The sequence below is a fragment of the Arachis ipaensis genome, chromosome B04 (assembly GCF_000816755.2).
Source record: "Arachis ipaensis cultivar K30076 chromosome B04, Araip1.1, whole genome shotgun sequence".
Lineage (NCBI taxonomy): Eukaryota > Viridiplantae > Streptophyta > Magnoliopsida > Fabales > Fabaceae > Arachis > Arachis ipaensis.
In genome coordinates this window covers 114,442,358-114,453,027 of record NC_029788.2, presented here as the reverse complement: position 1 = coordinate 114,453,027, position 10,670 = coordinate 114,442,358, and the positions used below count along the sequence as shown (strand labels likewise).

Below are 10,670 nucleotides of genomic sequence, written 5' to 3'. Positions count from 1 at the left end.
TTGATAGGATGCATAAACGGGATGTGGTTTCATGGAATACAATGATAATTGGTTATGGTATTCACGGGCAATGCACAGAGGCACTTTCTTTATTCCATGAGTCTCAGGTTTCAGGCTTGAAGCCAGATGATGTGACCTTTGTTGCTGTTTTATCTGCCTGCAGCCATTCAGGGCTTGTCAAGGAAGGGAAATATTGGTTTAATGCCATGAACCAAGAGTTCAGCATCACTCCAAGAATGGCACATTATATTTGCATGGTGGACCTTCTCGCCCGAGCAGGAAATTTGGATGAAGCATACATCTTTATTCAAAGGATGCCATTCGAGCCTGATGTTCGTGTATGGAGTTCATTGCTTGCTGCATGTAGGACCCACAGAAATATTGAAATGGGGGAAGAAGTGTCAAAGAGGATCCAGAAGCTGGGACCTGAAAGTACAGGAAACTTTGTTCTTATGTCAAACATCTATAGCTCTGTTGGGAGATGGGATGATGCAGCACAAATCAGAACAATACAACAGCATCAAGGTTACAAGAAAAGCCCAGGATGCAGTTGGGTTGAGGTCTCTGGCATAATCCATGGATTTATTGGCGGGGATCAATCTCATCCACAATCAGCATCCATAAATAAAAAATTACAGGAGCTGCTAGTGCAAATGAAAAGGCTGGGATACAGTGCAGATTCTAATTTTGTTCTCCATGATGTTGAAGAAGAGGAGAAAGAACAGATTCTCCTATATCATAGTGAAAAAATAGCCATTGCATTTGGACTTCTTAATATCAGCCCCTCCAAGCCCATTCTAGTTACAAAAAATCTGAGAATTTGTGTTGACTGCCATTCTGCAATAAAGTTTATGGCACTCATAACAAATAGGGAGATAATAGTGAGAGATGCAAGTCGATTCCATCATTTTAAGAATGGCATATGCAATTGTGGGGATTTCTGGTGAGATAAAGGAAAGGTATTATACTTGCTAGTTGCTATGGTTCAATTAAGATATGGCGAGGTAGATGTGAATAAACCTGCAATATGGTGGAAGTTAACAATGTCCTCCATGGGTACTTTTAAAAAATACTCCTCTCTGATCATTAGTTAAGTTACTTTTAAATTTTATTATGGTAAAAATAAACTCCAACAGAATTTTATTAAACAACAAATAGCATTTTGTTCCTCTCATTGACACTCCCATCCTATCTGAAACTAAGGAGTGAAGAATCTCACTTGGGAGAGAATCCCAAATTCAGTGTTGAAATCCTATTTATAGTGTTTGCATCTTATGCTTGAAGCTATATATATATTTATATATATATATATATATCAACTTTTGCAGGGTCATTAGAATTTTACATTGTTTTATAATGTTATGGGCTTATTCTTAAAAGACAAGACGAAGTTAAGCAAGTTGTTGAACGATGTTGTTTTGTTGGTGCTGTTTGGGTTGTTGAATATTGATGAATGGTTTTAGAGTTCAAAACAAATTTTGTAACAAATCTATCTTTTATTAATTCAGAAACCTAATAAAAATGGTTTTTCTTGTCTTGTCAAGAAATTTATATGAAATCCTTCAACAACTGTCTTAATTTATTCTTTCTTTGTTTCTATTAGTGTGTAATCTTCACCTAGAAGAAAAGCATATGTGATCTTTAATTCAGCATGCTATAGATTCTAAAAAAATGTTTAATCTAAAAGAAAAGCATATCTGATTCATAACATCTTTCTCTGTATTCTGTTGATTCTAAAAGAAATGACTTATTCTTTTTGTTATTTTGCAAGCTACAGCGTGGTGCCTAATTTATGATTTATTGTACAGGAATTAAAATCACAAAGAATCCATTGCAAAATATTACCTTAACTATTAAAAGCAATAAAGAACACTGTGGATCCGAAACAGAAGAAACTAGCTAGGGGTTGTTGACAGAGTAACCGCAGAACAGAAACCTGCCATGGGAAACGGTTCAAGTGTTTCTCGGGAACACGAGGAATGGAGACGACTCACTGATGCTGCTGCTAAAAGAGAAAAAGAGCTACAAGAAACAATAAATAAGCTTCAGGTTTGATAGTTCTTAATAATAAAGGAATAAGAAATTGTACTCTACATTTTAAGAAGCTTACAAGCTGTCTGTCCCTTTGGTATATTATAGGAGTCTGAGAGAGAAAGGCGTTTGCTCATCGAGATGTTGACGTCAAATCTTGTATGGTTTAGATTTTGGTTGTTGACATAAGAAATCCACAACTTATGTACTTTATAAAGACTTTTTTCACTTCGTTCTTTCCTGTTGTAGGAGGATACCAAGAAGAAGCTAATTGTCTCTGATAGTAAGGTTCGCCAATTGGAAAACCGATTACATGAAGAGAGGCTGACCACTGCACACGGAGTAAAGGTAGTCTGGTAACTCTTTTGTTTGGTTACTCCAGAGACACCTATAGTTGTACTCGATTATGAATTACATCCTTACAGTTTAAAAGTTTGGGATCAAGTTTCTATATCATATAAGAATAATTAATCAAGTCATGTCTCTATACTTTAAGCATTTCTAGTCAATTTCCTATACTGTTGACATGTTTTTTAAATCAAGCCCCTTTGGTTAAACGAATTTGCAATGAAGCTCCTATACTGGATGATAAATCCCTGTTTTTCTCTTGAAAACATTGGTACAATACAGCGACTTGATCTCAAAAGTTTTATACTAAAGAGACCTGTTAAAAAATGTTTGTCAAATATAGAGACTTAACTAAAAACATTTAAGTTATAGGGACTTGATTAAAATTTATTGTATAATATATGGAATTAATTACAAACTTTTAAACTATATGGATCTAAATGAAACTTGAGGGAAACTATGGGCATCTCCAGATATATTAAACCTTTTTCTTTTTGTTGTTTTTTTATGGCACACTCTTAAACCTATTCATGGTGAGTATCATGTTGCCTTTATCATGTTTTGTTTAATATTTAGCTGAACATACATGGTATTTCATGGAGCAGAAAATTGGAGAACTTGATCAGGAAAAAAGAAGATTAATGAAAGACCTTGAGAGTGAAAAGGTAGGTATCAGAATGTTTTAATAGAAAAGTTTATTTTAGTTAAATTGTGTATGCTTTTCGCACATGCATGTTGGTAACATTATTGATTTATTTCAATGAGACTGCAGAGGAAGCCTCTCTATTTGAATCTAAGAAATTTCATTGCCATTGTTATTAGGCAGCTCGTGAAGAAGCACTCTCCAAAGTTTCTGTTCTTGAGCTTCAGATAAATGCTGCAATGCAAGATCTTGATTCAGAGAGGCGGAGGTTAAGAGGTGCCAGGGAAAGGCTAAAGCTTCAGTAAGGCATTATTTCTTGTTATTTATTATAATAATGGGATGCGTATGATTTGAAAATTATGTTGAATGAGTAAAGACGATCATCTTATTTTCCAATGTAGACTCAAGTTGCAATACTTCTTCCAGCGTCTTTGTTTCTTTTTCGTTGCATTAACAATTTGCGTCATGAGTAATATTTGATAAGAATAGGAAATTTTAACTAGAATCATCATAAATAGTGTATACTTTCATAGGTTTTGATTGGATTTTCTTGAACTACTCTGAAAAACGGAAATGAAATGTAATGGACAAAGAAATAGACATAAAAAAGGGTAGGGTTTGGGGAGCCTTATTTAGTGAAAACTTCAGAGTTATTGCTACTTAAAAATAATTGTTCTATTTATACACCCTTCCTCTATCAATAATTGACCACAAAATTATAAGGTTCTATTTCTATAGTTCTTGACTACTAATTTGAGAGGTATGATCTTAGCCTAAACAACAATGCAGGTTTCTGGATGTTAACTATGTTGTCTTGATTAGAATATGCACTACTAAACATTTCTTTTATATATACACTCTACTCTTACTCTGTTATTTCAATGAAAATTTCTGAATGCAGTATTCATAAATTGCTTCTGTATAATAGTCACTTTACATGCTGATTTACACCTCCGCTTCATGATGCAACTTCTTCACCTGCATCTTACTTCATTGTGATATTAGAATTTTAGACCACTAATGTTCAACGATGTTATGTAGGAAAACACAACTTCGGACATTTCATTCAACATGTGAGTGATACAATTACTGTTTGCTAGACAACAGGAGCAATTAAAGTCTATGCAAAGAACTCTTGAAGACGAAGAGAATGGAGTCGTCAGTGGAGCCTCAGGCAGAGAAAAACAGCTTACTGAGGAACATAGTAACAATGATGTTAAGGCAAGAATGGCTACTACTGTGCAGAAGCACGATGACAGAGATCAAATTCAAGTTTCAAGCAATGAAGCAAGTGTCTTTGAGAAACATGACCCTGATAAAAAGTGTGAAGAACACCGAAATATGAAAGAGGTGGATCAAGTTCAAACTTCAGCCAATGAAGCAAGTGTCACTGAGAAGCATCCTTCTGATATTACAAGTGAAGAATGCCGAAATGCACATGAAACAGATCAAGTTCAAACTTCAACCAACGAAGATAGTGTCACTGAGAAGCATCACTCTGATATTAGAAGTGAAGAATCCCAAAAGACACATGAAACAGATCAAGTTAAAACTTCAACCAACGAAGCAAGTAGCACTGAGAAGAGTCATTCTGATATTAGAAGTGAAGAATGCCAAAATACACATGAAGAAGACCAAATTCAAAGTTCAATCAATGAAGGACGTGTCACTAGTAAGAATGATTCTGATGTAAGAGGAGAACAACGCCAAAATACACATGAGTTCAACTGTGCAGATCATGACCATGATGTTAGAGGTGGCTTTGGTTCTAATAGTGACGTTGGCACAGAAACATCCATGATAAAAGGAGATGCCGGAAGTACCGAGCCAGTTCTCAAAACTGAGAGTTGTAGAGATCGTAGTGAACAGAATATTGATTTGAACGGAAGTGTCCCACTGGACATGGACACTAGACAGTTTGATGAGGGTATAAATGCACAAGAAACTGAGGAGCATGCTCAAAGACCTGATCACAAAGTTTTACATTTATTGCTACCATGTTCTCCTATAGAAACTGATAGACCACTAATGTTCAACGATGTTATGTAGGAAAACACAACTTCGGACATTTCATTCAACATGTGAGTGATACAATTACTGTTTGCTAGACAACAGGAGCAATTAAAGTCTATGCAAAGAACTCTTGAAGACGAAGAGAATGGAGTCGTCAGTGGAGCCTCAGGCAGAGAAAAACAGCTTACTGAGGAACATAGTAACAATGATGTTAAGGCAAGAATGGCTACTACTGTGCAGAAGCACGATGACAGAGATCAAATTCAAGTTTCAAGCAATGAAGCAAGTGTCTTTGAGAAACATGACCCTGATAAAAAGTGTGAAGAACACCGAAATATGAAAGAGGTGGATCAAGTTCAAACTTCAGCCAATGAAGCAAGTGTCACTGAGAAGCATCCTTCTGATATTACAAGTGAAGAATGCCGAAATGCACATGAAACAGATCAAGTTCAAACTTCAACCAACGAAGATAGTGTCACTGAGAAGCATCACTCTGATATTAGAAGTGAAGAATCCCAAAAGACACATGAAACAGATCAAGTTAAAACTTCAACCAACGAAGCAAGTAGCACTGAGAAGAGTCATTCTGATATTAGAAGTGAAGAATGCCAAAATACACATGAAGAAGACCAAATTCAAAGTTCAATCAATGAAGGACGTGTCACTAGTAAGAATGATTCTGATGTAAGAGGAGAACAACGCCAAAATACACATGAGTTCAACTGTGCAGATCATGACCATGATGTTAGAGGTGGCTTTGGTTCTAATAGTGACGTTGGCACAGAAACATCCATGATAAAAGGAGATGCCGGAAGTACCGAGCCAGTTCTCAAAACTGAGAGTTGTAGAGATCGTAGTGAACAGAATATTGATTTGAACGAAAGTGGCCCACTGGATATGGACACTAGACAGTTTGATGAGGGTATAAATGCACAAGAAACTGAGGAGCATGCTCAAATACCTGATCACAAAGTTTTACATTTATTGCTACCATGTTCTCCTATAGAAACTGATAAAACAACCAAGGATAACAAAGCTGAAGAAGCAGTTAGAACAGCTGATCTTTTAACTCCTGAAGCTGCTGCAGCCGGACAGAAAGAACAGCAAGAATTTTTGCATCTGATTTGAGGGAGCAGTTTGGAGTTTCTGCATATGATACTACTAATATTTGTGGCAACAATGATCGAGTCAATGCAGAAGTTAGATCAATATCTTATGGAAACCCAGGGTAATTCCCATGGTGAGAAGAATCATAACCAGGATGGATGCTATGTACGGAGGTGATGAATCAACAGAAGAAAACTGGACCTCTTTTAAAGTTGGGGATTGTGTATATGTATATACATACCTACATATATACATACGTGGGTATATACTTCAGAGATCTCATGTACATAAGTGATTAGTCTCTTCTCTCTCCCTCTGTAATTATATTATATGTAAGACACTTTACTGAATGTTATTGTCATTCATATAGATCTTCATCACTTTGCATGACCTTGTCAGGAATGTTCTATCAAAGCAAGTAATATGCTGAATGAGGCATACATGTAAGTATGTAACAATAAACATGGCTACTTGTAGAGCTTATATTAGTAGATAATCAAGTAAAAATCATTGTAAGCGTCCTTGAGCAATGTCCTAGCCTAGTGAGATGGCCAACTTAATCAACCTAATAAACTTTTTCCAATAAACATAAAAACTAATTGTATAAGTGCAACACCAATGATAATTGGATCCGAACAGCACGGCTCCCAATAGTGTTCTGCAGCCGTCAGAGGTGTCATGGCAGCAGCCTTCCGGTGGAGAAGCCTTGCTACGGAAGCTGAGGCAATGTTGACGAAGGAATTTGATTGAAAACCTTCACACCCATGGCAAAGAATGGCACAGGCAGTTATTAATTATTAGTTTATTACCACTTCGTAATGTATCTGGTCCTGGTTCATGACCTTTCCTTTTAGAAAGACAGAGAATGTGCTATTAACCTTTACGTATTCTTCTTCGCATATATTATTTTGTAATCTTAATATAAAAGAAAAGCATATGCTAACCTTAACTACTATCTATACCATTGGATGGATTCCAAAACAAATGTATAATTTAAAGATAATTCTTGTTTGCATTGTTTTGTAAGCTAAAATCTCATGCATAATGTATGATTCATGGAACTAGCATGAGTCTAAAGAGTCCATTGAAAAATTTCACCTTGATCAGTTAGAAGAATTGCAGCAAATTTGTGGATCAAATACAAAGCCTGCCATGGGAAATGATCATAGTAGTTGCAGGGCTCAAGGAGCAGCCCTACAAAATCGAATAGATTGGCTTCAGGTTTGAAAGTTTTTATTCTAGAGTAGTATGAACCTTTTCTCTCTAGTATGAGAAGCTAACAAGTTGTTCCCATTCTTATATATTGCAGAGGTTAGTTAATGAAAGATCTCAGCAGATCAATACCTTGGAGTCCATGCTGGTATGGTTCTGCTTTTGGTTGTTAGCATAACACAGGCCACAGCTTACGCTCCGTGTAAGGAGATTTGTCCCTTCATTCCTTCCTTTCTGTTGCAGGGAAATGTTAGGCAACAGTTAGCTCTCTCTGATGATAAGGTTCGCCAGTTGGAAGCCGAGTTAAGCAAGACGAAGCTGACCGCTGCAAATGGAACAAAGGCAATCAATCTGATATTTTGTTTTATTTTTTTAATTGATGCAAGCTGATTTGTTGTATTATTTTTTATAATCGCTAATTTGTGGAGCAGAAAGTAGAAGAACTTGAACAAGAAACAAGAAGACTAAGGAGAGAACTTGAGAGTGAAAAGGTAATGTTATTTATTTGCTTCTAGTGAGATTTGCAAAGGAATTCATTGATAATATGTTGCCACTTCAACTTTCTAATTGATTCTCTTTCTTTATTTTTCTATGTTATATTCTTCCTCCTTTGTTATGTTTCTCTATTCGAATGTCCTTGGCAGGCGAACGGAAAGCAACTGAGCGATCAGCTGCTTTCAACTGCTACTTTGTTGTTGGGGCTACAAGTGGAAATAAGACAACTTTCTAATGATGCCGTAACAAGAGAAAAAGAACTACAAGAAGCAACTATAAAGCTTCAGGTTTGAAAGTTTTAATGCTAAGTTAATACAAAACTAATAATCATATTTACAATCTGGAGCTTACAGGTTTTTCCTTTTATATATTGTAGGAATTGGACAGAGAAAACTGTTTGCTCGTCGAAACCTTGAGGTCCAAGCTGGTATGGTTCTGATTTTCAGTTGCTAATCTCTAAGACAGGTCACAAATTATGTAGTTTGTAACAACATTTGTCTCTTTCGATTGCAGGATCATACTAAACAAATATTAGATGCTTCGAATAATAGGGTTCGCCAGTTGGAAACGCAAATACATGAAGAGAAACTAACCATAGAAAATGGAATGAAGGTAATCAGATAATTTTACATTACCTTATTTTGTTAATATTTAGCTGAAGCTGCACATATAGCTAATTTATGGAACAGAAAATAGAAGAACTTGAAGATGAAGCAAGAATATTAAGGGAAGAGCTTGAGAGCGAAAAGGTAGATATCAGAAGTTAATGTCATTGAATGCAAAGATTACATTACATTAAAATGTTAATTATTTGACTATAAACAAATTTGGTGCTGGATTTTAACTAGGCAGTGCGAGAAGAAGTATGGAATAAAGCTTCTGTTCTTGAGCTTGAGAAAGGTGAGACAATGAGAGATCTTGATTCTGAGAGGCAGAGGTTAAGAGGAGTCAACGAAAGACTTATGCTTCAGTAAGAGTTCATTATTATTAGCTTTTTTTATTATTATTATTATGATCAAAGTGCATCTGGAATTTGAAAATATTATTTGTATAATATTCTATTGAGGTTCTAGATTTTTCACTTTTGTGCAGCGAAACACAACTACAAGCCCTTGATTCCACTACTGAGTTGATACAAATGTTGTTTACTAATCAATTAAAGACTATGCAGAGTACTCTTGAAGATGAAGAGAACTTTGAGAGTACTTTTGTAGATATGGATGGAGAAATATCATGCAAAGAAAAAGAAGTTGATAATGTTGGCGCGGAAGCTATGGTGGAGGGAAATGGCAGAGGTACTGAGCAGGGTCTTGAGATTGAGTGTTGCGCAAGTCATGACGAAGAGAATATTGATTTGGAGAAAATATCTTGTCCGGACTGTGACAATAGGCAGTTTGATGATGAAATTGATGTCAATACACAAGAAACTGAGTATGCTCAAACACCTGATCATGAAGCCTTACCTCACTTGCCATCTTATAGCAGCATCGAAAAAACTGTTGAGGATAGCCAATGTGGACGCAAAATCAGAACGGCTGATCTTTTATTTTCTCAAGGTTGTGGCTGCGCATTGAATGATTCGAATGTTTCGGAGATTGAGAGTCAGAGAAATCCTTCTAGTGCTGCTGCCGGCGAAGGCAATGAACGGCAAGTATTGTTGCTTCTCAATTGAGGGAGTAATTTGGAATGTCTGCATATATATGATGAAAAAACTCGGTATAATGTATTTGATATTGTCATGTATATTTTCTGATTAGTCTCTTGCTATTCTCACCCTATGGAATTTTTTATGGGTTCTCTGAAATTGTATTTTGGGCCTAAATGTCAGGTCAAAACTCTTTTTTGGGGTGTATCCAACATCTTTTCTGGTGAGTTGAAGTTGTTCGAGTTCTTTGTAAGTAAAGATGCAGGTGGTACTTGTGGATACTTAAGTTAGTAAGGATTTTAAGCTGGTTTTATGTAGATTAGAGTTCGAAAAATATCTGAGGATATCAGGGTATTTATAAGTGTAGATATAGAATCAATAATCATCTTTAGAGTAATTTTACTTTTGATGGTGGGTTTGTGCTTCTTTTTGTTAGGAAGATTATTGATATCTCCTTTTTAGATGAGTAAGAGATATTGTAAGGGTTAGTTGCCTATTTAAATAAATAGGGTTATATGTTCATGTTGCTATGTCCGACCTCACAGAAATCGAGTAGATAGTAATGTAAATTTAAACATTGATATTGTAGAGTATTGAATGGACTTCATTTATTTTAGTTCTGACTAAATTGTAGTTAGGATATGAACAAAATTATATTCAAGGTATTTAAATAGTATACTATATATCATTCATATGTTTTTTTTTCCTTTGGTTGGAGTATCATTCATATGGTTCTTCATGCCATGTTTTCCTTGGCATGTTGTTGATGGTTTCTTTTTATTAATTTTTTTTAAAGCAAATAATGTGTAATGATTAGTTAATAACAAAATTACACAAGTTAAGGAAAAACTTCATTTGTAGCTCCAGTTTCCAATCATGTTTTGACTATTATAAATGAATATATAAATTTAGAATTGTCACGTATATTCCGAATCTGAACTAAGATTTAGCTGACATAATGGTTTTATATGCTAATGCTAATATTACATATCCTCTTAACGCATTCTTTTAAATTTTTATAATTCTTGCAGGTACTATATACAAAATGTCTTGAATACTTTTGTAGTTATAAATTTTTAAATGCATTATATTTTCTTTATATTTAATACTTTTCTGTTGACTATTAGAAGTTTTTCTTTTAATCATTACTTATAAAAACAGATGTCTCTTATGTTT

At 35.2% G+C, this 10,670-nt stretch overlaps 3 protein-coding genes across 4 annotated transcripts in view; all 3 read left to right on the top strand.

The window, feature by feature from the left end:
- Positions 1 to 1,943, top strand: part of LOC107639776 (pentatricopeptide repeat-containing protein At3g16610) — a 3,636-nt gene extending 1,693 nt beyond the window's left edge. The window contains exons 2-3 of one of the 2 annotated variants that reach the window (XR_002361678.1): positions 1 to 1,056; positions 1,809 to 1,906. Coding sequence is in view for 1 of the 2 variants with exons in the window: in XM_021121660.1 (XP_020977319.1) it covers positions 1 to 947 (947 nt within the window). In the remaining variant the exon portion in view is untranslated. Of the gene's footprint in view, positions 1,057 to 1,808 lie in introns of both variants that reach the window. The other variant, XM_021121660.1, reaches the window with a different exon arrangement.
- LOC107637001 (myosin-11-like) lies at positions 1,849 to 5,071 on the top strand. The gene is made up of 6 exons (XM_016340460.2): positions 1,849 to 2,049; positions 2,140 to 2,190; positions 2,281 to 2,379; positions 2,985 to 3,044; positions 3,202 to 3,323; positions 4,123 to 5,071. The coding sequence occupies exons 1-6, from the start codon at positions 1,942 to 1,944 to the stop codon at positions 5,069 to 5,071; spliced, it is 1,389 nt and encodes a 462-aa protein (XP_016195946.1). The 5' UTR covers positions 1,849 to 1,941.
- Positions 6,757 to 10,091, top strand: LOC107637000 (cingulin-like protein 1). Its single transcript, XM_021121659.1, has 10 exons — positions 6,757 to 7,363; positions 7,452 to 7,502; positions 7,598 to 7,696; positions 7,786 to 7,845; positions 7,999 to 8,136; positions 8,226 to 8,276; positions 8,363 to 8,461; positions 8,539 to 8,598; positions 8,698 to 8,819; positions 8,942 to 10,091. The coding sequence occupies exons 1-10, from the start codon at positions 7,295 to 7,297 to the stop codon at positions 9,519 to 9,521; spliced, it is 1,329 nt and encodes a 442-aa protein (XP_020977318.1). The 5' UTR covers positions 6,757 to 7,294; the 3' UTR covers positions 9,522 to 10,091.